This window comes from Macrosteles quadrilineatus, unplaced genomic scaffold, assembly GCF_028750875.1.
Source record: "Macrosteles quadrilineatus isolate MER2022 unplaced genomic scaffold, UCM_ALF_1.0 Scaffold_5__1_contigs__length_97177068, whole genome shotgun sequence".
NCBI lineage: Eukaryota > Metazoa > Arthropoda > Insecta > Hemiptera > Cicadellidae > Macrosteles > Macrosteles quadrilineatus.
This window is the reverse complement of record NW_026542598.1, coordinates 55,005,672-55,032,590: the sequence shown is the minus strand read 5'-3', so window position 1 is coordinate 55,032,590 and position 26,919 is coordinate 55,005,672. Positions and strand designations below refer to the sequence as shown.

The 26,919-nt window shown below is 33.9% G+C and overlaps 4 protein-coding genes across 5 annotated transcripts; 1 reads left to right on the top strand and 3 right to left on the bottom strand.

Moving 5' to 3' along the window:
* Positions 1–6,408: 6,408 nt before the first annotated feature.
* Positions 6,409–9,084, bottom strand: LOC128995617 (uncharacterized protein K02A2.6-like). Its single transcript, XM_054420635.1, has one exon. It carries the CDS (start codon positions 9,082–9,084, stop codon positions 6,409–6,411), a length of 2,676 nt encoding a protein of 891 aa, XP_054276610.1.
* A 2,938-nt stretch (positions 9,085–12,022) lies between these two features.
* LOC128995937 (peptidoglycan-recognition protein 1-like) lies at positions 12,023–16,084 on the bottom strand. Its single transcript, XM_054421002.1, has 4 exons — positions 16,050–16,084; positions 14,703–14,920; positions 13,953–14,080; positions 12,023–12,702 (listed from the first exon to the last, which is right to left on the bottom strand). The coding sequence occupies exons 2-4, from the start codon at positions 14,912–14,914 to the stop codon at positions 12,467–12,469; spliced, it is 576 nt and encodes a 191-aa protein (XP_054276977.1). The 5' UTR covers positions 14,915–14,920; positions 16,050–16,084; the 3' UTR covers positions 12,023–12,466.
* Positions 16,085–18,361: 2,277 nt separating this feature from the next.
* LOC128993815 (peptidoglycan recognition protein 1-like) lies at positions 18,362–21,562 on the bottom strand. The gene is made up of 4 exons (XM_054417844.1): positions 21,476–21,562; positions 20,378–20,598; positions 19,438–19,565; positions 18,362–18,548 (listed from the first exon to the last, which is right to left on the bottom strand). The coding sequence occupies exons 2-4, from the start codon at positions 20,581–20,583 to the stop codon at positions 18,388–18,390; spliced, it is 495 nt and encodes a 164-aa protein (XP_054273819.1). The 5' UTR covers positions 20,584–20,598; positions 21,476–21,562; the 3' UTR covers positions 18,362–18,387.
* Positions 21,563–21,693: 131 nt separating this feature from the next.
* On the top strand, positions 21,694–26,794 carry LOC128995271 (peptidoglycan-recognition protein SC1a/b-like). 2 transcript variants are annotated; one of them, XM_054420233.1, is made up of 4 exons: positions 21,694–21,772; positions 22,636–22,852; positions 23,653–23,774; positions 26,363–26,794. In XM_054420233.1, exons 1-4 carry the CDS (start codon positions 21,736–21,738, stop codon positions 26,611–26,613), a joined length of 627 nt encoding a protein of 208 aa, XP_054276208.1. In that variant the 5' UTR covers positions 21,694–21,735; the 3' UTR covers positions 26,614–26,794. The 2 variants fall into 2 exon arrangements, with proteins under 2 accessions (XP_054276208.1, XP_054276207.1); XM_054420232.1 differs by lacking the exon at positions 26,363–26,794 and adding an exon at positions 24,611–25,260.
* The last annotated feature ends 125 nt before the right edge of the window (positions 26,795–26,919 follow it).

Sequence of the window (26,919 nt, the reverse complement as noted above, 5' to 3'; positions counted from 1 at the left end):
ACGCTTTTGAAAGATCCATGCCAATTATTATTCCCCCAAGGATTATATCCTACATTACTGATTAACGTTTTTTGATTACAAACCTGCAAAAACTTAAAATTTCACTTGCAGATTTTTGATCAAGTGTAGGCTTATTGGTGACAAATGAATGTATTGTTACTTATGCAAACATAACTTTAAAATACCTTAAAAAATAGTATAGCGTAAAAAAATAAAGTTATCCGCCTATTTGATATAGAAAAATACATGAAGAAAGGCTTAGAAAATGTTATTCGTTTAGAATTTTTTAAATTGTACAACGATTTTTACTGCATAATAGGTAAATTTTAAACTTACTTGGTGGTGAGTTTTAATACTTTTCTCAATAAAAAAAGGAAGAAATATTCGTCTTGAATTCGTTGGCATACATGTATAAAGATATTTAAAGCAATATTTTGCTTCGATGATTATGAATACTGAGTTGGTTCTAATAACTAGGAAATGTGAATAAGAGTAGTATTGGTCAATTGACACTAGGAGAGGTTATGTCTTTTCATTTCCTGAGGCAATTTATGACTTTAAATCTCATAAACGACCTCAGACAACTTAATGACGTCCATCATCACAGGGTCGAACAAATGACTCGTACAAATGACTACTGTAGTAACATGCATAATCCATAGGGATTGCAATAGGACTTAATACCGCGATCTACGGAACAACAAAGAATTATTTGGTTTGGCAGTGTTATGTCTAAAATTTTAAATATTTACGTTGTGATACTACATTGTGAAGCATATTAATAGAATTCAGAACATAATTAACAGAATAAAAGTACGCATACAAAAATACACAATAACATAAATCAACGTGCATAAAAAATATGCTTACACGCTGCAGATACTAAACACGACTAAAGATGTTTTAAATTGGGTTTGGATTGTAAAACCATCACAACATTCAAGGTGCTCTATAATGGATTTCAAAATTAGCTACCATATTGGGAAATGGCCGCCTTAAAAAAATATAATTATTAATATTTTTCAATGTTATAAGAAAACAGTTAAAGTTCCCCCTTTGGCTTAATCTCTAAATCTAATAGTATTTTAAATACCAATGGTGGCCCAGTTAAGTTGTTTATCCTATAGGGTGTCCCATAAATAAGTACTAGAACTATTAATTTGAAGACTAAAGTATGCTATTACCCTAGTAGCACAAATATGTATTTTATAAATATTTTATATATTTAAAGTTGTATTTGATAGAACCTCGAATAAAATATATAAATAATATATCTTTAATAATAGTTAGATATATTCAAATATATATTTATAATATTAGCAAAAAGAAATGCAAAATATAAATTAAATATAAGTTTTGAATATATAAAATAGATTCATTATATATATTGATCAAATAAGTATAGAATCTATAATATACATATTTTATGTGTATATTTTTCCTATTAAATATTTAAAAAAGTTATGTGTTGAGAATATTTTAAATATATATATATATATATATATAACATATTTTTGAAATTATGTTATATATTTAAAGTATTTATAAATATATTTTGAAACACGTAAGATATTTTTATTATTAAAATAATAATATATTTGTAGAATATATAGCCTATAATCTTTTATAATTAGCAAATACATAATTTGCATCTTTTTGTTTTTTATAGTGTCTAGCAATTTATACATGCATTTTTTGTATGATAATTGCTATTGTGAAAGCGTTAAAATTAAGTTAATAATAATACGTACTCTGAATGGTGTCACTCTATCATGCAGGTAAAGAAAAAATTACGCATACATGTTCGACAGCTTACATTTGGGTCAAACGAAAAAAAGTGTTGATGGGTTTTATTTTTTAAATTGCAATATGTGACAATGAATGTGATCATAGAAATCTCGAATGATTGGCTAGAAAAGGGTGCTAGTGACTGGCGACCTTTTAAGAAACGAATTACAGAAAAACAGAATCATATTATATTGTAGTATCAAAAATTTTTTCAAGTATTGCAACCACTGCAACTGACGGCCACTCTTTCACCATTTGAAAAGTAATGCTAACAACAGTCAAAAGTAGCTCAGAGGTAAGGTAAGAGGCTCTTAAGTCGAAGGATCCGGGTTCGAGACCCACCCGGGCAAAAAAAATTTTATCCAGTAATTTTTTCAAAATTTGTTTTTATGAACTATTTAATCAATTTACTCAACTGATAATTGTGATTTTCATACTAAATCTTCATTATTTTATGTTTTTATGTTTTGGCCCAATCGGATGTTTGAAAGAGATATTAAATACATTTTTTATTTAAATATTATTCACTAAAATATATTATTGGAACATATTTTTTTAATATTTAATATATTTTAAATATTATATAAAATTGACATTAATACACACTTGAGATATATAAAATAGATTTTAAATATATTTATTCATATGTATTTAATATATATTTGTGCTACTAGGGTATGTAAAATGAGTCAAATTAAAATGAAATTGATGAATTAAACATTTTCAACACACCACTTGTTAGCAAGATATCCACCATTAGGTTTTTTGTACTTATTAATTTTGCTATATCCTATTATATTTAAAGATAATTGTAAAATTATTATATTTATTCATTATTGTAAATATATATAGGCCTAATATTTAAGATGTCCTTTTAAATTTGGCATGGGCTTCTAAGAAGTCATAACCTGTTTGCGAAAAAAATAGAAAAACCTTTTTTTTCAAAATGGTGGCCATTTTTAGTTGAATTACTTATATTACAAAAATACTGTTTTTGTGATAAAAGCCAAAGAATACTTTTATTTAGCATGTATAACGTTTTGCTATGATCTAACATGCTATGCTATGAAACAACACCAAGTTAAAAAAGATCGAATAATTGATAGCTGAGAAACCGTTTTTAGTTGTCCTTTCTAAACCAGACAAAATAATGCAGTTAGGGTGCGCCTTATCTTACGCCTAAAATGGCCATTTGTGAATTTGAACAATTTGTTATGCCAATACAAGAAATATAATTATATTTCAGGCTCAGGACAGAGACGACAAACAGCATTTAGCTTTAAGCTCCAACATAATATAATCCTGTTTGTTTCGCTGAAGCAACTTAACCATGTTATGAGCGGTTAACGAACTTAGCGACGCTGCCTTGTGCAAATAATATTTCAATGGGCACCTTTATTATTAAAAACTCACCGTTCTTTTCCGGCAATCCTTTTATTCTTTATAGGTGATTAGTTATATCACCCCTATGTTTCAGGGACACCGTATCTTTTGTCTAACGGTGAGTAAGTGTGGCAAACGAACTTCAATCAGGACGTGATTGAGCCGTACGAACGAGCTCATCTTGAAAATTTATGAGCATTGACATAAACCCACATTAGGACAGGACTACGACTTGACCAATTGAGAAGATTTTTTTTCATGAATAGAGCCAATATAACTACAGGCTTAGTGGAGATTGTCATTTTTAGTTTAATACTCTCCTAGGGCCCAAATACTCCCTGACAGCTAATTAAGTCCAATGTTGTTCTTTGAAGTAACCATGAAAAGCCACTCGAAATACCACCCAACCCGGTTGGCAATCAATAGTTTTACTAACACTTATGAAGTTAAACGGGGCAAAGCCCGCAGGTACAGCTTGTTTATATATAAAGTACAAATTTTAGTTTTTATTTATAACAGTTGGGATTGTTTGACAGACTTATATGGATTGTAGTTGGATGTATATCCATTCTTCAAATAAATGATCAAAAGTGTTGGATAGTGAAAGTAGTATATTAATTGAACATGAGTCCAGAATAGATTACATATAAACTAGAACAACCCTCAATCTGTAGATAAATTAAATACAATATTGCAGCAAATTAACCTCATTAAATAACATGTAAATTTTATATTTAATGAAATGTAACATACACCCTAGTTCCACCATTCTTGCCTATCTGTAAGCTAAGGGCCCGGAAATCTGGTTCAGAAACTTAGTAATTTCCTTATTCCAAAGTATAGCGATACTCGATCTTGAACTGAGTTTGGATTTCCGTTATAAAGTTGGTCTTCGAAGGTAAGTTTATTTAACTTGTAGTACAATAGATGTGAAACTAATACAATAAATGGGTGGGTGAGATTTTTTGAACTATTGAGACTTTATCTGTGCTCTTATCTGTGCTTTAAGCTTATTATTGAGCTATGCATCAATATACTCAATTATTTATTTATTGATAAGTTTAGATATGTAAGCAATTTCCCTGCTGTGTAATAAAAAATTGTTGAAACAATTGATAACAATTACATTATATAAAGGTCTTACCTTCCTATCTTGTTCTACAAATATTGTGAAGTTACCTTTATAGCAAGACTCTCATTGACATTATTAAGACTTGTTATCAGGTTGACGTCTTATCGAGTTTTGCAATAAAATGTGAGTAAGGGTAAAATAAATTCTAGGGAAATTTAAAATTACAATAGTTATTAAGGATGACTAGTTACAACAACACCAAGTGTGTGTAACAAGCATACCAGCTAGTCACACTTTGAAAAATGCTTGTTCAGATAAAACACGTCAAAAATCCGGAAAATTTACAAATTTTAGAAGTAGGGTGTTTTTGAAGGCGAAGGAGTATTTTTTTAAAAGTATTTTGTAGAAAATCTAATTCCTAAATATGAGAGTTCTTTAAAATCTTTCCTAACTCTTACCGTTTTCGAGCTATAGCCGTTGAAAAACATGTTTTTCTTATAAATGGGGGGGAGTTAAAATTTTTAACTGCCATAACTTTTGATATGATTGACGTTTTAAGGTAGGGGGAGAAAGGTGTGAGAACTTATCGTTGTATCGTTGTATTCACAACAATTAAGGCCTCTACATCAGTAGATGATTTCCACCAACTGCATATTTCTATCTATTGCAGTTTTTATATACATAATAAGCAAGTTAAAACCAAAAACCTTTTTATTTTATATTAAATACTCAATAATGAACAAAACTGTTGGATTTTTGGTAGAAGTGGTTGAGGTATGGTGAGCTATTACTGACAATGAACTTCTGTGTCTGTGTTGTGATCATGTGATCAGACTTGTCAAATGTTGAGGTAAAATACAAACAGAACTGTCACAATCATATAACAGACAACAGCTACATTAAAAAAATAGACATTCTACTTGCAGTTATAAAAATAAAGTGGCCGTTTGAGATATTTTACTCTAAATACAACGTAATTGCCAATTAAAATAAACTAATGAATAAGATTTTACTAAATTCTTAATTGAATGCTATTAATAATGTTTAACTGACTGTAACTTGTAAAATTAATACTATCAATCGATAAATTAAAATGAGTAATGCGTTTTTTTGTCTGTACGAAAGAATAAAGTTTTAGTTGTGACATTAGTGATCGTTTGTAAGTTCTTATATTTACTATCATTAATGGTTTTGTTGTCATTTCCGTAAATATAACAGATTTTTTTAATTAACCTCAAAATGTGACAAGTTTAATCGCATAATAACACAACAGACAAAGAAGTTTATTGTTAAAGATAGTCAACTATACCTTAACCACTTCAAGTAAAAAAATCCAGTACGTGTATATTCTCATAAAAAAATAGTTGACTTACATTTAAACTTGTAATCTCTACAAATCAGCAAACAACTAATCTATCAAAGCATAAAATGCGTCAATTAATGTTTATAAAGTGAATGGGAAATCCGATGGAGTTTTAATCGTATTTGTTTTCGATTACTCTGCTTTGGTCGCTCAAGCCGAGGATCTGGGTCGTTTGATATTACTGTTGATATTGCATTCCTGGATTTCATCGAGTCTATAAAATATTGTGGAATATAAATATAAAAAATACCTCATATTTTAGTTTATTGTCCAAACAGAGGCCAGTCTTTGTTTACTCAAAATAAAATTTTCTATATTTAAATTAAATACTTGACATTTGACGTACTTTGACGTTTTAAAACCTTTATATTTGTTTTCAATACTAAATACGTACATTTGTTTTGCGTAAAAAATTATTATAATCTTGAAATAGATAAAGAACGGCACTACTTTTAGGTATAACGCACAACATAGAACATGACTAACCTTTAGCATGGATGACGTTAGACAGCCGTTCAGCCGGCAATCTGGGAGGTAGCAATGACGTCACGGCATTGGTACAGTGCAGCCAACACCGTTAAAACAATCTAGTCCTCTTAAGCATTGATTATATATTACACTCGCCAACCCTTATAAAATAGTTGGCCCACAACTTAAAACTTCTTATAAAACTTTAATTCAACATAAAACGTTCTTTAAAACCAAACAATTTTTAACTTCCATTTTTTTCTTCTTTTTTTATATATATATTTTTTTAATAATCAACTAAAAATTCTTCTTCTTGAATCGTGTGTATACACACTTACAAGTCCAGTTTAGCTGGTTTGCGCACAGTCCGCTGCGATCTTCTAACCACAGGAGTTGGACTGCACTGCACCTCTGGACGCTGCCCCTCTTCCATCGACTTCCGTCCTTGGCGTGACGGTGGACTTCTGGCACTTGGCGATGACGGCAAACTCTGCCGACTTGGAGATACTCTCTCCGGCGACACGCTGACGGTCACTGATTCCGGTGGATCTGGCACTTCCTCTCTTCTAACCAAAATTTCCTCTTCCTCCACCTGACTTGGTCTTAGGTGATCACCGTGACAAAACCTGGTGCGGTTCAGGACCCTCACAAGATAAGTTACTGGACTTCTACACTCCACAATTTGGCCGGGAACCCAAGAAATTTTTTCCTGCCTCACCGTCTTAACTAACACATGCTGGCCTTCACTGAAGGACCTATCAGAGCCTCTGTGTTTATCTGCTGCCCGTTTTTGCAACTCCTGTTGCTTCCTGGCCTCATCAAGCAAATTTGGCTTCAACACTGTTAAGTGAGTTCTAGGCTTCCAGCGTAGGAAAAGTTCAGCCGGACTCACGCCTGTCACTGAAGTGGGGGTGTTGCGATAGGAAAATAGAAAATTATCTAGCTTATGCTGTAAAGAAGTAGGCTGACTGCGCTTCTCACTCAAGACCTGGCGCAGCAGACTCTTCTTGACTTCCTGAACTGAACGTTCTGCGGCTCCGTTGGATGCCGGGTGATAGGGTGGGGACAGGGTGAATTTGACACCATTCTTCCTGAGGAATTCACGGAATTCGAGACTAGTGAATGAGGTACCATTATCAGAAACCAATTCTTCGGGCAAACCATAGGCTGCAAACAAAGTCCGAAGCTTCTCTATAGTCTTGGAGGAAGATGTAGAGCTCATCAGAAACACCTCAATCCACTTTGAGTAACTATCGACTAGGATGAGCATCTGCTGTCTTGACGTGGGATCTTCTGCAAAATCAATGTGAACTCTGCGCCACCTCTCCGTGGCTAACGGCCATTGATGCAATGGAACTCTAGGACTGGCATTTCTCGTGCCTTGACATACAAAACAAGACGCCACTGTCTCCTCAATGGATTTTTCGATACCTGGCCACCACACGTAGCTTCTAGCCAACAACTTCATCCGGGTTATACCAGGATGCTGTTCATGGAGCATCTGGATAACTTTCTCCCTCAACATCTCAGGAATCACCACCCGACTTCCCCACAAGATACAATTCTTGTCCACTGACAACTCCAATCGTCTCCTCTGAAATGGAAGCAACATAGGATTTTGAACCTCCCGCCAGCCATGTAAAACAAAGTCCCGAACCCTCGACAACAATGGATCTTTATCCGTCAATCTTCCTACGTCCAAAGACGTAATCGGAGAATCATCACTCACACTGCAGAAATTGATTACTTGAACACAAGACTCAACATGTGAAACATAATTATCCTCCAATTCCAACGATTCATCGTCTTGTAGAGGTAGACGTGATAACGCATCAGCGTGGGGTAAGTCAACCCCTTTTCGATATTTAACCTCAAAATTGTATGCTGCCAGAATGAGAGCCCATCGCTGAAGTCTTGCCGCAGCTAGGCTAGGTACACCACGTTTTGTTCCAAAAATTGCCGCTACCGGCTGATGATCCGTCTGTAACACACAGTTCTTACGACCATAAATATACTTGTGGAATTTCTTTACACCGAATATCAACGCCAACGCTTCCTTGTGTAGTTGGGAATAATTTTTCTCACTAGGGCTAAGAGTTTTGGACGCAAAAGCTACAGGCCGCTCTTCTCCATCGACCATATGAGACAGAATGGCTGACACTCCCCTAGGGCTAGCATCACACGTTAAAACAAGTGGCTTAGACACATCATAATGCACCAAAATATTGGAGTCAAGAACCCATGACTTACTTTCCTCAAAAGTGCGTGAACACTCTTTGGTCCACTTCCATGGGACGTCCTTCTTCAAAAGATCATAAAAACAACTGATTTTTGATGACAAATTGTAAATAAACTTTCCATAGTAATTAATCAAACCAATGTAGGCCCTTAACTCATCCTTGTTTCTCGGTTCCGGGGTATTTCGAATAGCCGACACAATCCCTTGCTGGGGGCTGATTCCCGTTGCTGAAACCACATAGCCTAAATACTCAACCTTAGGCTGCAAAAATTTACACTTGCTCTCGTTAACCCGAACTCCATAATCCATCAGACGCTGAAACAGATTTTCTAATCTACTACAAGCTTCTTCACGTGTTGTGCCTCCCACTAGAACATCGTCCAAGTACGCTACAGTACCCGGTAACCCACATACAATCTGATCAATGACTGCTTGAAAAATAGCCGGTGCGGACGACAACCCATACGGCAAACGTCTCAATCTAAAAAGTCCTTTATGGGTAGTCAAGGTTAACAAAGGTTGTGACTCCTCTGCTACTGCTAACTGCTGATAGGCATTTGTGAGGTCGATTACTGAAAAGTATGTACATCCTGACAACGAGGCAAAAATATCTTCCGGTTGCGGAAGCGGATAGTGCTCTGTTTGCAGCACCGGATTTAACGTTACCTTAAAATCGGCGCACAATCTTACGCCATTTGGTTTAGGAACCGTCACCAACGGTGTAGCCCACTCGGAGCTGGAAACCCTATAGGCTATTCCATCGTTAACCATTCGGTCTAACTCTTGTTCAACCTTCTCCCTCAAACTATAAGGCACTGGCCTATATTTACAAAACTTGGGAACTACATTGTCTTTAAGAATAATGTGAGCAGTAACCCCTTTAATTTCTCCAGCTCCCGTTTGAAATACCATAGCATATTTATTTTTCAACGTTTGCACATCAACTTCAGTTGTACTGCTAAGCTTAGGCCTACTCAGTTGATCCTTACAACTAGGTCCTGATACACTACTCACAGGGTTAGGCTCAGACAAAGTCAAATTAATTTGATTACTAGGCCTACTCTGTAGGCCTACTTCCGATACTACTGAAAAAATAGAACGCCAATCAAGTTTCAACTTGGCCAACCAGCTCCTTCCCAACAACATAGGCTGGTTCCTACGACACATTTTCACAACCAATAAGGGCAACATAACTTCTTGACCTTTATATTTTACGGTCACATCAGCTTGGCCTAGCACAGGCACCTCCCCACCAGTGTATGTCAATAAACTCAAATTTACATGATTTAATTCCATATTAGGAAATTTGTCCGCAAAAACCTCAGACGGGCACACGGATACTGCTGATCCACTATCAATTTCCATTTCTACAACTACATCTTCTATCATTAGTCTTACCTTGTAAGCTTCTGTACCGTTAGATAGGCCTAGATTGTACAAACACAAGTCCCGAGTCTCCTTGACTATATCCAAGTTAGGCCTAGGCCTAGGGTCCTCCTCTTCCAAATTAAGATGCACCTTGTGTGGGGCAAATCTTCCACTCTTGGACTTTGAATTCTGCTTGTTAAATTTATTTCGGGACTTGCAAGCCTTGAACAAATGCCCAACCATACTGCATGCATTGCACTTGTAACTAGAATATGGACAATCATTAGCTTTATGTTCCACTGAATTACACCTGTAACACTTATTTTTCCCATTAAACCCCATATTTGGTTTAAAATAACCATTTACATTGGATTTATTAAAAGAGCTAGCAGGTAAAACATTTTTACCACGTTTCATACTCAAACTGTTAACATCCTGTTTCGAACTGAAAAGACCTGTTTGCTTCTCTGCTTGTTCCAGCCTGAGAGCCAAAGCCTGAGCTTCTTCAAAATCTAAGTCTTCAGACAACAATTTTTGTCGTATCACCTCATTATTAATTCCAGAAATCAATTTGTCCCTAAGGGCATCTTTCAGAAGTGTAGAAAATTTACAAGTACTAGACAAATGCTTGATAGCTACAACAAATTCAGAAATAGTTTCGGTAGGCTTTTGTACCCTGGAATAAAACATGTATCGTTCCGCCACTACTAACTTCTTTGGGGAAAAATGTTTGACCAATACTTTTGACAAATCTTCATAAGATTTACTATCCACCTCATCAGGAGACACAATATCTGACAAAACTGCTAATATTTTAGGGCCCAGAACAGTAATCAACACTGAAACTTTACTACCATCTTCAATACTATTGGCCTTGAAATAGTGTTTGAGACGCATTAAATATGACTCAATGGCTTCCTCATGGGGATTAAACTCTCCCACCTTCCCAATACCTGACATTTTCGTCACAGTAGATCCTTTTCCTTTGTCCTTTTTGTCTCCCATTAACACTCGCGGAAAAGATTTTTACTTTTTAATCCATAGAAAGAAATTTGTAATTACCGACTGCGCCAATGAAATAGATAAAGAACGGCACTACTTTTAGGTATAACGCACAACATAGAACATGACTAACCTTTAGCGTGGATGACGTTAGACAGCCGTTCAGCCGGCAATCTGGGAGGTAGCAATGACGTCACGGCATTGGTACAGTGCAGCCAACACCGTTAAAACAATCTAGTCCTCTTAAGCATTGATTATATATTACAAATCTATATGATGGAACCTGTCTCCTGCCCCTAAGCCAAGGTCTACCTAGGTCTGGCCTGTGCCTTCAACCATTGGAAAGTCCTTTGGTAGATTGAGGTTCAGGAAATAGGTTCCATCATACAAAGCGGAGAATGTGAACACACACAAATCAAATGATACTGTCCAATAACAATCAGACCCAGTAAGCGCATGTCTTTCTCCGTAGACCTTTATCATTCGCTTATTGATTCTGTCCTATGATTAGAGTGTCAAATCGAAATCGATAACCACTTACCATCTTTATTATGCATAAACCACCGTCTTGTGAGCTGTAAGTGTAAATATGTGTTTCGAGAGACATATTAGATATTTCTTGTACATATTAGACATATTTGTATGTAGTTGTTGAAATATATTCTAAACTCTATTTTACGGGCAGGTGGGAAATGCAAATCTTAATAAAAAGTGTACTGTATCTATGCGTTGGCATTAAAAAATAAATAATTATTCACAAAGGAGTAGTCAAACAAGAGAATATAGTTTTTCCAATATTTGTTTACATAGTATAAAGTGAAAGCAGAATGGTTGTTTTTCTACAAAGAACATAAACCATGCCGCTAGGCGTCACCTTTGTTATTATCATCTGAACTTGTATTATTAGCAAAACATTTACGTTGCATGAAATTACAGTTGAATTGAAGTTGAAATTACAAACAAACTTAACGTTGATAATAACTAACGTAAATATTAACTTGAAGTGATTGTGTGAACACATGGGTTACTAAAGATTTTCAGATTCAGGAATTAATATAATTTATCAGTTGAAAAGAATAGAAAAAAGTATATATCATCACAGGAGCATCTTTATGCTTGTAACTTTAACTCTTTTTCGACCTGAGCTCACGTTTCAGCCAGGTCGAATGATATATGATACAATTTGTTATATCATTAGGTAACCATTTGTTAAAACATCTTTAAAGAAAATTAAAGGTAGGTTTAGGCCTTAAAAACATTTCTGACCATAATAATTTTAAAATAGTTTAATATTCCAAAACTTGCCACGTATTATTTTTTATTAGACAATACAATTTTAACTGATAGAAAATGTACAAACTTATAGGATATTTTAAAATAAAACCTCAATCAAAATTAAATACATCAAAATTGATTAAATTTGTTTAATAATCCTAAGTAATTTTATTTATTAGATTTTATCAAAAACCCTGGATACAAATTAAGTGTATACTAGTACGTCACGGTTGTTAAATCAATTCCACTTTATATTTACTGAACTTTAATGTGAATATACATTGCAATACAAGATAATCGTTCACAATTAATTATGGTGTAACAACACATAAGCCTACTTAGTAAGTATCTAGGTAGGAGTATTCACATACATTTGGAGCCACATATAACAGACGAGCAGTCCTTTGTACTGTATCTTAATTAAAGTTTGCACCTAAAACCACTAAGATTGAGGTAAACTAACAGTTGTTTGTGTTCATAAATAACTAAAACTAACAAAACAGCTTTGTCATTTAAGTACCCTCCCAAACTTGGCCTCTTTGGCATTGTACGTCAAGCCAAACCCTAAACCGTATCCTCCCCTGTGCTTCCTCCTGAACCCCTTGGTTCTCTTATATCCTCCTATCAGAGGAATCCCGTCCATCTCAACAATAACTTGGTGGTTCTCAGCTATCAATGTTCTGTGTGTTCCAAGCCTCACAAGTCTCACTAGCGAGGTTTTCATTATATCCGGGACAGGCATTCCTGAAACATAGGTTTGATGTGGAACAAAACAATAATCTGAGGACCGCAAACGAAAAATACGCAACTGTATCTAAGATACTTCAATTAATTACTAACTAGGTGCGTTATTTGTGAACTCTCTGTGAAAAAAAACACCTTAGTACTTGCATACTCATAGGTGTTTTTCATATCTAGATATGCTATATTTACGTCTTTAGAGTTGGTACCTATGGTGATAGAGAAAAAAAAACCAGATGGATTACGTTTGTTAAAAAAAAGGAGTTTTATTTAGTTTCTTAATAGAGCCAGAGCAAAAACTTGCACTTTTTTAAGAAAGTAACAAACATAATTTTTTTGTATACTTCAATAAGTTCTAGTAAATTTAACTTCAAATAAGAACTTAACTTTTCCACTCCAAAGTATTACTTGATACAGTTTCGTCACTTTTCGTTTCTCGGTCCCTTACCACATAAAGTTTCCGTCTGCTTGTCAAGCTGTAGACTTAGGGTTGGAGTACAGTGGCAATGGATCTTTCAATTCGAATAGCTTGTAGTTTTGAGCTAACATTTTTCTTCTCACGTGAATTTCGACCAGTCGATCGAAGGACAGCTTCATATTTTCTGGTATTGAAGTATCTATGACATAGCAAATGAACTTGCACAAAAATCACGTTATAAAAACTTGTACAAACATATTAAATTAAATATTTTTTAACAATTCAGCAACGCTCTAATTTTCGAATTACATTTTCCAATTAGGTATATGATTTATAAGTATAATTTTGACAACCAAATTAAAATAGACCAAGAAAATAAGTCCTTTGCACTTTTAAGCTACAATAAGCGATTTGGTAAACAGTGTTAATTCTTAGTTAACGTACGGCTTTTGTTTGGTATCGGGTGTTTTGTAAACCGGAGAGTAGTCTTATAAGTCGCCCCCAGTGAAAACCTGCACTTTCAGGACAGAAAAAGCCCATTCTTGGCGTTGTCTTGGCTTAAATATTAAGCTTTATTAAAAACAACAAACATTGGCACATATACTGAAGTTGTATATACCGATTTATAATAGTAACAATGTTTCCGATCTATTATTGTATGGTAAGAATATAGTTTCTTACTTTACGTTTTAAGCCTCCAGCTTTCACAATCTTACACTATGGTAGGATACTGTAGACATTGTAACACCAGTAAAATTACCACATGGTTCACTAATCGATTAGAAGAATTTGTTCGTACTTGATGGTAAAATAAACATTTCATTTAGTTACTTACTGTTCCAGTCTCCAACGTACGCTATTGCGAGGTTCTGATCGTCAAAGTCATGGTTTCGGACGCACTTTGAAGGTTTACGAAACCATCCTCGGCCTTCGTACACCATCCCATCACCGCCAATCAGGAAACTACACACCAAGTACAATATCATACCTGTATTTGAGAACTATGAATTAAGATTAAGTCTCCTCATGCTTGGCGGGGAATTCTCGAAGCGAGGCTGCGCTTAGTTGAAAAAGGAAACGGGGCTTCTTTGTTGTATCAAACTGTATTAATCTTACCCTTCCATTGGAGTAAGTGCAGTGCAGGGGCTTATAATCCACTTAGATTTGAATTGTAAAATGCATGTGAACCTGGTTTAATTTAAATTTTAAGAAAATTAAACGATAAACTCGAAAGAGCATATCTTTTGTCTGGTTTTCAGACTATACTAAAGTAAAAACCTGTATTTATATTAGTTTTTGATCCTCTGATAGTTAATTGATATACCATAAAATCTGCTATAGTTTGCAGCAAGTTGTCAATTTAGTTTGCCATATCAGTTGAAGTCAGTAAGTAAGTAACTGGAGGTCAGTAACTGACAGCCACACACTCTACCCTGATATTACTACGAAAACTGTCACTCTAAAGTTACTACAAAAATATAACAGAAACAGCCTTTTACGATTCTCAAAGGCCACAAGGAGATAACACGCGGGCCCCTATCACTGATTGTTTTCTATAATCTCGTTGATGTTTTACGATACCTACTTGAAGTGTATGTCTGACAGGCCCAGTTTTTGGTGGAAAGCCTGCAGTTCATTAATGATCTTAGAACACTCCTCTCGATTGGTACATTTCTCAGTCTCTGTGTTGTAGTAGACTACGACGTAGGGCACGGGGTAGGCCGGACTCTCATATCCCTTGGCCATCTTAGCGTTCCATTCTGGTCGAATGATTATGTTGAACCCGTACTCGTCCATGATATCCTGTGTAAAGTTATATCTTAATTAATTCACGGTATTCAAATAAAGATACATTTTTCTAGAGGGACCACTGGACAATGTTCGTCAAGGTCCTATGCTGTTCCAAGGAGTGCAAGAAAATAAGTCGAAATGAAGTCAAGTTTCTAGAGGGAGTTTTGCAAGAGAAAATGGGGATTCCTTACTACAGAACAGATGCTAATCTTTTTCCATCAGACAGTTTAAGCTGTGCTCCAGATCATACAGTCATGGGGTTTCGACATGGCAAGTGGGTAGCGAACCTAAATCTTCAGAACACAATGTCCCAATACAACTACTAGAAAAGTTACACCCACACCAACCACTAGGTCAACACCAAGTACTTGCCAATAGGCAAGTATACAGTCAAAACTAACAACATTATAGTATAGTGTTGGTAGGGCCTAACACTTTTACAACGCCTCTCGTTTCACACATATCTCGTTTTGCAAGCAATAACTATTTCCATTTACACTACATTTGGTTTAAAACACCAAACAAGGTTGTATGTTGATTATACGCCAATGGAATTGTTACACAAAATTTAGGTTTCTACAAAAGTAGTTCACACGGTTTTAAAGATCGTTTCCTGGAATTTGATCCGAAAGTGCGACACACACCCTTATGCGATTGATGATTAAAAATAAATGAAATAATTCATAGAGAGGGAGGGAAAGATGAACCATTAATGGCTGCGTATTATAGAACAATAAACATAAGTAGGTTTTTTTTATTGAAAGTTGTTTCAACATTGAATTTGCGACAACATGGTCCTCATTCCAGTGAGTGGAATTTATTAAGAATATTGAAGTGTGAACCGGTACAGCACATGCAAGCTGTAGCACTTGTATGCAAAACAAAAGCACGTGTATTCCAATAAATAAGCTAATAACTGCACTTCGAATAAAGAAATAAACATTAGTTTACTAATTAGTAATCTATCTTGATATTAATTTTGCAATCATCCAACGTCCGAAGAGATATTTAAGAATATTGATGTTTGGTGTTGTTAAGTTTTGCTGAACATCATTTAAGTTTTAAGATTTACAACGTTTTAAGATTAACCTAACCAATTTTAAAATAAACTGCAGAAGATTTCAATCCGTTCTATACTTACGAATTTATAACTATCACAATAATCCGAAAAAGGGCTTAAATGTCTTTTCACAACAACAAAAAATCACTTAGCTTGAAAAAGCTTGGACACAGGCAGGCAGAAATAGAACGTGTAAATTTATTATAAGCGAAGTCATTTTCTACGAAATTGTGTAAAGTTTCACAATTATTTGTATCACAATGTATTATATCGCTAATTTACTATGAAGATGTAGATACAATACTAGTTGTTATCTCAATTGTACCATTCTATTATTGTTATCAAACTATAGGAACATACAATTTGAGTTTTAATCGACTATTTGATAAACCAAATATAGATATGTGATAACGTGTTGGTTCTTTACAGTAAAGGAGAGAAAAAAGTAGTGAGCTAAAGTAAAGGGGAGAATATAATGTAACAAAAAGTAACGTATTATTTATTAAAAGCCTTTATGAGTTTTGTATACCTTAATTGAATTATACATATGCCATTATTTGATATTAGCTGCATGTTCTAGTTACTTTACCAGCTACATAGTCAAATGTTATCAAACGAATAAGAAATATAATTCCTTATCTGTGCATTGCACATAACGATTCCTGTTAAAATGATGATGTGTATAATCTAATTTGTTGTGAAAATTAGATTCAAACCAAAAGCTGCCTATTAGTCTTCGTATTCTTTTAGTAGTGAAACAAAATTAAAATAATTCTAGAGACCATCTGCAATTTTTATTAACCTTAAAAAGTTTACAAGGTATAAACTTACACCAATTAAAATAAAAAAAGATTTAAGGCATGAAATTATTAGTTTATACACTATGGCTCGCCATTCACACAATCGTGATCGAAAACTCGACCAATAGTATGTATTGTGCAAACTTCCTTATTTTCACCCCACGCTGTCAATAAAACATGTTATTGGAATTTCTTCCATTTATTTTAATTTTCTGTTTATATTTTGTTATTATTTAGTCACCAATCCATGTTAGGCCAATTAAGGCAACCCATAAGGCCCGTGATAATTTTTTTTGAAATTTTAAATTAATTTCTTGTGCTCTTCCTTTTTTTTATAAAGGAATTCTGCACTTTTACAGGCAAATATCTCTCTAATAGTATGCGTAACATTTTCCTGCAGTGAACAGAAGCTGTAAAAAATGTCAATAAACATGCGTGTATATTAATATGGCTATAGAATTAGCCTCATGCTAAATCTCCATAAGAAAAATAAATTTCCATTATCGACCCAATTAATCAAAATATTTTCAAAATACATATAAGACCTGCATAGGACCGATAACCTTTATTTTGGTACAACCCGCCATAACCTGTAATCTTTAAGATAACCTGTAATTCGGTCCAGTAGTATGTATTGTCAGGATAGCTGTCATAAGTTTTGCAAAGTTTTTGTTTAAAATAGAAGATAAGGTAAAAGTAAATCAAATCATGCACATTTATTGCAAACTAAATTTATTACACTTCATTGGTACAATTTACAAATATAACATAATTTATACTCCTTCGGGTGAAAACTAGATTTAACATTTGACATTGGAATAAAAAAGTAATTATACGGAAACGAATTATGATGAGTGCAACTACTTACTAGGATCAGGTCTTAATTTCCTAGAATAATAAATTTGATGCTTTAAAAGCAAGAATTCTGAGTTAGTATACTAATCCGTTGGTCAATTGTAATAATACAAAGATTACTAAGAATAAAGGTACTGTTACGTATATCATTTTCCAAGATCAGTCAGAAAATTATGGACTTGATCATTGCTATGGATCTAAACAACTTTTAAACATGTTAAAACAAAGATTACTAAGAATAAAGGTACTGTTACGTATATCATTTTCCAAGATCAGTCAGAAAATTATGGACTTGATCATTGCTATGGATCTAAACAACTTTTTAACATGTTTATGTCAGAGAAGGATTTAATACCTCAATACTTTTTAATGTTCTATTCAATGTTGTGATGCACCTTATCAAATTATTGTCACTATTACCAAACGGAATTTGGTGATGTTTTATGCCAAACGTGCAAGTAAGGTGAACATATTTAAAATATATAAAGTGGAGTTGAATTATTTGAATAGTTTGTATACTAAGACCTTATTTTTGTTTAACCAGAATTAAAAACAAAAATCATTTATTACCAGCCTAACGACCAAGGACAGCTGGAATCATCTCTAAACCATAAATACAGCACATTAACTTCTCACCTTCTCAAAGCTTTAACTTATCTACAGTCAGCATTGATGGTCAACAATTACGATCATTCGGTAAATTAACTATGTAACTTCCCAGTGTGAACAAACCGAGAGCAAATGTTAGATCAAGTTTTCACCCTCTATAAAAGATTAATGTCGTCATCAGGACTAGGAGTGTGTTCTATAGGTTTTGAATCTTTAAACACGTCATATATGGGCACGATGAACTTGTAGTTGACGCCGTAGTGTATGAGCTTAAGTGCAGGCGGACATTGCTTGTGGGGTGGTTGAAACGGATCCACTGAAAAAAGTGTAACTATTTACATTGTTTACTATCGGGGCAGTTAGAATAAGTACCCTCATCCTTCATTAAATCTTATTAGATCATTATATATTACGGCTGGATGTTATCAAGAAAACCTTGTACTGTAGTTAACAAACCGTGAATTAATGTTAAACAATTTATTAAATTGGGGGTTCCCTAATAAAAAGAAGAACTAAACGATCCCAACCCCCTCCCCCTTGGACCTTGTCCTCCTGAAATTTTACTTAAATAAACATTTTTCTGTCTTAAAATCCCTTACTTATATGGAATGCTTACATTCTTTGGCATTTACATACATTACAAAACTGAACTAATATTCTGTATAAAATGTTTTCCTTACTTTCCAAGTCCATACCTTGGTCACCCTCTCTTTTCGTATAACTTTCTAACATCAAACGATATTTTAAATCTTTTGTCTACGTTCTATTTGTTTTAACATTTTCTTTAATATATTTTGCAACAACCTTATACTTAAAATAACAATTTTGTAACCTTGCCCAACCTACAACACTCTAGCTGTATTCCCTCTAATCCCCATACTTTAGACACCGCAAACTTTTTATCTTTTCCAGTTCGACATGTACCTTCCCTCTACTATGAAAAATAAAAATAAAATAGCAAACAATCTAAAGTGAGTATGGGTGGAAATGAGCGTGTTGTAATTAGTGGTTATAGATTGGAGCTTTGGTCCGATTCCCAGCATTTACAGACAGTGGTAAGGACTTTGACCAGAAAGTTTGAGATTCCTACATGGTTATGGCTATGGCAACTGGTGTAGACACAAACCAACACAAAACCCGTTTAATTTTTTAACCCTCAAACCTATCAAAACCTTATTATCCTTTCCTTTCTTCCCACCACTTACCTTTTTCATTCCCTATATAGCCGATGTCCAGTCTAAGACCGTGCGTCTTAGGTGTATTTCTTGACTTAGCAGACCTCACGCGCCACCCTCTACCCTCATAGATCAGTCCATCACCACCAACTATAAAACTGATAACATAATGATAATTGATTTGTTATACCTAATGCAAATTTTGATTAATCATCTTCCCTACTAAAAATTGCAATCTACACAATACGATAGTTTTAAATAGTATATATTCTCTAGCCTGACCATTAACCTTTCAACACCTTGAGACTGAACAAAAGTGGGAGCGAGGGTCACATTATGATAATACAATCGATAGTTTCCTTTTGGTTGATTTTTTTGGATTCTCGGTGAATGTCTTAGGCTCAGTGCCTTGAATTTAACTTTGTAAAGGATATTTTTTATTTAAGATTTTTCTAGATAGGTTAACGAATGCTTATTAAGAACGATTAAGCATCCTTAATTGACTAGCCACCACAGGCAATCTGGGGTATTCTGGGCAATCTGGGGTAATAGAGGGTATTCAATTTAACAGTGCTTCAACTATCAAACACAAACTAGCTGTTAAAAAAGTAATGTTTTGCAAAAAGTTGATTTTTACTCTCTTGTCATTGGTTGGTTGAAACTATGTCATCTTGGAAAACATTATTTTAGACTATATTAGAAATACATTTCACAAGTTAATTTAAAGGACGAACCATTTTATTCTGCTCTGTTACCACTCCCCTCCCTCTTGTTGAGTGTGGGTAGAGCTACTAGAATAAAGTGAAATATACAACTTATTTGCATGATTCGTCATGTCAAATTAGACTTGTGTAATTCTCAAGTTCACATACGGATGGATCTGCCAAAAAGCCTTTCTTTCGATCCTCATATATCTGCGTTTGTTAGTAAAGTCCCTCTTTTACTCACTCGTGCATACTTGCTCACCTACTTGTAGTGTATGTCCATCAGTCCCATTTTCATGTGGTCACTCTGCATTTTCTTGACCGTGATCATACAGTCCTCCTGGTTGTCACAAGTTGGCACCCCGGGGTTCCAGCAGAAGCATATTTTGCGTATTGGATGCTTCAACTTGACCGTTGCTTTCGCTTTCTTCGCTCCCCATTCGCCCCTGACCACTAAAGGCAATCTGTGCATTCTTCTTCCGTGAAACTGAGTTCAAATATTATTAACACAGTTTAATTGTTTAATTGTTAGGCTTAGTCAATTATATTTCGGACTCTATGATAAAATCTTAAAACTGCTTTAAAAATGCCGTGATGTTAATTGTATATAAGTATTTCAAGCTGAATGTAAATACAAGATGATAATAGAATGGAGAGGAAAATTTGTGTGTCTTTGTTACTGACAAAGATATCCGTATTTAACCAGGATCATTTGTTTAAAGCAAAATTACATGGCCAGCTGTGTTAAGTCTTGACACATCAGGGCGTAAGACTTTAGTAGGATCGAACTCACGACCTTATTTAGCCAACTACAGTATTACGATGAAAACGCCTTTAGGCGAAACATTTTTATTTGCTAGTTTTGGTATTTTAAATACTCACCATGTCATATTCTTACACTATTTATTTTTATTTCCTTTTTACTTGTAAGCATGCAGCTTATTAATGAATCAAATAACTTAAATTAATAAATTTAAAATTATTGACACAGGTTATACTATCTTGAATTGAAAAATGTCAACAAATACATCCAAGCGGGGTATTTGAACTAGATTTAACTAGGAAATTAAGCACTTGTATATATAAATACCATAATGAATTTAGTCTGTGGTCATAGCAAAGTTAGTAAGGTGTTCTACAAAATGATCAGTGCCTTCTCCGATTCTATAATCATCAGTGCTGAGTATTTAGCAAAGATGGTTGATATACAATATAATGTCATAGCTATTCCCTTGTAGAAAAATAAATAATTCACCTACACAAAATCAGCTATTGTAAAGTTAAAATTAATGGTTTTACCCAAACAGACTAATTCTTAAAACAGTAATAAAATAGTTTTTAAAATAGGTTTTTGAGTGAACTACCTGTTTTGTTTGTCTTGTTATATCAACTCCATACCACACTCATTTCAGTTACATTCTATCTTGAATATCGAGCAAAGCAGACTTATCTTTACGGGAGTGTGAGAGTTTCTAGCGTTATCTAGTACAATGATAAGTCAATATTGAGAACCCCATTAAGATACTGGTAATTTATTTGAAAGCAACATGTTTTATACGTTATACGTATTTTTGTTTAATATGTTAAAATGAAATTGTTTTAGTCTTGTAGAAAAATTACCCCAATGCCTCACCAGTGGTTTCGAGGAGTACGTATACCAGGTAATTGTTTGAAACTGTTTTATATAGTCCATTACAGTGACTTTGATTCTTTGAGGGTTTTTTATAGGACCAGCAATTTAATCGTGCTTTCTCCATGAATGTTTTCAGGCCAATCCTTTGTAACGCCATCTATTTCAAGCAATCACTCCTCACATACCTTTGAAACATGCTTTGCTAATTTGATCTCACTTTACTATACTGTAATTAGAAAGATTCCATGTATATGCTGTAGGTGTATTTCATACTCCTAACTATGACTGTAGGTATATTTCATTACTGACTGGAGTTCAGCCATCGGCAGAGTTACCCAATTTTGAAGACAGCATCTAAATATCACATTACCAAAATTTAAGGGAAGAAATATAACTTTGACAGCAGCTCACTATGAGAGAGGTTCATTCCACTATGTTCCGTTTCATTTAAACATATGTTACAGCTGGTCTGATTATTTTGACGTCCACCCTGTTTAGTAAAAACTGTTACTTTAATGCATTTTCGGTATGAAATATATAACCTTAAAACATGACTGCTACTTTGAACTATTGCACATCCTTTTATTTTACATAGACAAAGACAAAGCAGAGTCTTTGATTGTTAAGAGTTTTTATAATCGGACATTTAACAATACTAAAATACATAAATGGTGTAGCCATTCGTATTTAGCTCAGGATTCGTATTTAGCCTATGCCTGAACAGTCGGATGAAACTGCAAATATATTTTAAGTATGAGTCCTTGAATTCCTGAGGTTTTTTTATTAGCTAATCCTGCGAAAAAGGATTATGTTTAATCAATGAATCATCTAAGTATATTATACTTTCATACTTTTTAACCGTTAAGTCACTCACGCTTTGGTAAATACTAGATCCAGATGAGTTGGAACCACTTAAGTTGGTTGGGCGAGATGAGTGGGGGGCAGTGCCCCCAACGGAGACGAAATTCCTAAAGAAACCCATCAGGACCTTGGTGTTCGCTTTCAATACAGAGAAAGACACTTGCACCAACGTAGAGGACTGCAAAGCTGCTGTGAAAGACCTTCAGACTTATCACATGGATCTGGGCTACCCTGATATATACTACAAGTAAGTTCAAGTATTATTTAGTTCAAAACCATTAAAAAACTTAACCAACTTTTTCATCGGTTCTTTTATTGCAGTTAGAGGGTGGCATCAGTGTATTAAATCCAATATATGAGTGAAGGAAAGAGTATAGAGTAGTGTTTATTTATCTTTAAATATACAGGTATCGCTCACCAAAGCAAAACTTTAACGATATATATTTGCCTCAAGGGCCTTCAAAAAGTAAATTAACACCAACTAAAAATTAAACGCAATAGATTTTAAAGGAATAGTAAATTTTCACACTATACAAAAACTAAATCTTTTGTTTAATTTATATACGGAAAGTGAATAAAAGATACGTGTTATAACACTTTAAACATATATTTACGCTTATACTGTTACCCACAAGACGGTAAATATAGAAAAAGATGGAAAATGGTTAAAACAAAACCACTTACCATATTTTTTTATATTTACCATCTTGTGAGTAACAGTATAAGCGTAAATATATGTTTTAAGTGTTATAAGACGTATCTTTTATTTACTTTCCGTAAATTTAATAGCACGTACAATGCTGATCAAGAAGTTATTCAATTTATATCTACCATATAAATGTACTATTACAAAAATCGCACAAATGTTTCATGTATTTGTATAGAACACATTAATTCATTCTTATCTTCGTGATTGAACACTTTTACTATAGTTAAGGAAAGTGTGTTTACCTATTTTCTTATGAAATTAAATAGTTTTAAAATTTAAAGGTAGACATACCTAAGCCCTTATGTCTACATGACGATTTATAGCTGTTATGTGTTTAGTTTCTGCATAGGAGGTGACGGAAGAATATATGAAGGAAGAGGATGGCATGCGTGGCATTCTGCGAGGTACTCGGTGTATTATGGCAGAACTCTGGTGGTGGGAATCATTGGAAAAGGAAAAGGTACGCCTGTTTATTGTTACTACGTTCAGAAGTGTGTTAGTCCCAAAAAAGCACCTTTTAAGAAATACTTAATGGAAAGTGCATATGCGGTTAAGCCCTTTCTCTAATTTTTGACAGATTCGATTTTCATTCAAGAAGCTGAGATTAGAGACCTATATAAAACTAGATTTGACAACAATATGCTTATCTCATTTTTTTATTTATTTTAACAGCATTTATTACATTCGAACATCAATCCTCATGTACACACGTAAATTTTGACTAAATACGTATTTCTCTGCAACACTCGATTTAATTTGATAAATTTATTTGAGTTTTTGGTCTAAATTCGAGTTGTGGTTAAACAGGTGTTCGTACTAACAAAAACATGTTTATGACAACATAAAGTTAAACTATATGATGCATCTTTGTAAGTGGATTTTGAAAAAGGCTTGATGACAAGTGAAAAAATATAAATGTGTAAATATTTTACTTTATACTTGTTCAATGTTTGTAAAGAAATACTTAGAACCTAGATGATCACAAAATATGTATTATTGCGTTTCACCTTGTAAGGTCTCAAAGAAGACCGTTGAAAATATTAATGCGTTTTTCATATACTAATTACATTACTGTTTCCGTTGGTTTTGACTTGTCCGGCCTTATGACAGTATTAAAAAGCGGTTAACATCTCTGGAAAAATGTACCATCCTCTTTTAATTACAGTTTGTTTAATCTGTTATTAAATTCTATAAATATTTGTCTTTATTATACCACCTACTTTTTTTTAATGTCAGAATGACATTTAAAGAGTATATATTTGATTAGCTTGACATAATTAAAACTATTCATTACAGATGAAGAGGGGAATTGGTACCCACCCTTCCAAAAGATCCTAAAGAAATGGGATAAGTTCGGTCGTGGTCAAGGATGGATAACGGATAAAAGAAAGTTGAAGTATGATTTCGAAAAAGTGTTATCATACGAAGAAAATCTCAAACAACCGATGTGGCCATACAATTATAGCAAATCCGAAACAATTTTGGAAAGTTTAATGGACCCAACTACCAAAGACGGTCTTGTGGATACTGATAAAATGATCCCTAGTAAAAGAGAATTAGTTAAAAGAATGAGGCTAAAGGAGAAAAAACAACGTCTAAAACGGAAACACTAAAAACTATGACTTCCGGGTATGATCCCGCCATACATAGGATATGCAATACTTTTTGAAGATTTGACTTTTTGGCGTTGATGTAGACAGTCATAGTCAGATCAGATCATCAGGGAGGTAGCACTTGGCACCTTTTCCAGTGAACTACTCTGAAGATATTAGTTTAAACTAGGCCAAAATGTCTGCTCTTAAAAACGCATTTATGTTTGTGATGAGGTCATATTCAGAAGACTCAGGTTTTAGTGTTATTGTAAAGTATCGTCAAAGTTTTATAACGCTTCAAAACATTTTAAATACGGCAGGTTGACTGTAAATATATACTATGTTTAACACATTTTGATTTTGTTTTGTTTCAATCCTGTTTCTTAATTTATTAAACTAAAGGCGCTCAGGGTTTTATTGGAATTATCTGTTCAATAGCACCGAATTAAATTTTTTTTATAAACATGAGTAAAGTAAAAACTGCAACACTAACATTTTTGGAAGGGATGATTTTTGTTTTGTGACATGATAGGTTACGTACCTTTTTTATTCCGTCGTCAGACCTAAAATAGTCAACGGGTGACTAGTTTCGGGTCAGAAATGACCCATTTTCAAACTCATTTTTCATCAAATTGATTGGTCAAAATCCGACAGAAGTCTTCGTTATGAGACCAATCAATTTGATCAATTTGAGACCAATCGTCTGTCGGATTTTGACCAATCAATTTGATGAAAAATGGGTTTGAAAATGGGTCATTTCTGACCCGAAACTAGTCACCCTTTGACTATTTTAGGACTGACGACGGAATAAAAAAGATATATAACCTATCATATAATTCTACATCAGTCCTGGTGGCAATAATGTTTAAATTTTGTTTTGTGTTCTAAAGACACCGCTAAAAAAGGAGTTTGCCGGCTGTATGTTAAACTATGTTAAGCTTTCTAGACAGCCACGTTTCTACATTGAATCGCTATTGACATTAGATACGAGATACATTCTTCCGTTAAGTAACGAGAAACTATCCTATTTAAACACAAAACATTACACTTTAACCTTTTTCTAAAAATGTGTTGATTATCCTAACAGGCTCATGTGTTGGCTCTGTTATATGAAATATTTGTCCTATTACTTTTCCAATATATCTGGACTTAATTAATATGAATACAAAATTCATAATAGAGCAAACTTCTATAAAGAATGACAATTCATTTCGACAAAGTAAACCAATCACTATTAGTTTAATCTGGGCATTCCTGTAAATTTCCTACACGGTCTTACTTTTTTACGTTGAGTATATGAGTATGTGTGTGTGCGCGTGTGTCTGTATAATTAAATGTGATTCGTAAAACTAAAAATAACACTTTAAGAACATGATTTATTTCACATGGATTCATATCCTTTATTAAATGCAAACTGTTTAGAGCCTTTTGACATTCGACCTACTTAATTTTCCAGATAAGGACGGGGACTGGCTATGGCCCTACGGTGTTGCGACCGTACGGTTAGTGGCCAGTGGTGACATGGAACACGATGTACCGTACTTTGAGAAAAAGAAACTTGTTTATGAAATGTACGAAAAGATTGCACCTTACGACGAAAATGATACAAGAGAAATAAACCTTATTAACTATCACAAAGATGACGATGGAAAGCACAGAAAAGGAAAACGTCGTACTCAGAATAACAGAAAAAAATATATAAAATAAAACCGGGACGAGCAAAGAAATTATAAATAGTAGGAGAGTTCCATCATGTTTAATAAAATCACTAACCATAGACCATTTTACCAATAATGTCATCAGTGAATATGTTATATATAAAATGGTACAACATTTTACAAATTGTTTTATTGAAAATTACCACAAGCTGTTAGTGGATTATCCATCAAAATTATCATTTGTAAAAACCATTTATAATACTCTAAATTTCAAAATTAAAATAATAAGTGGAAGGAATTGTTAAAACTATTAAACACTGTTCTTTATATTTACAACGCTAAATTAATGTTTCAT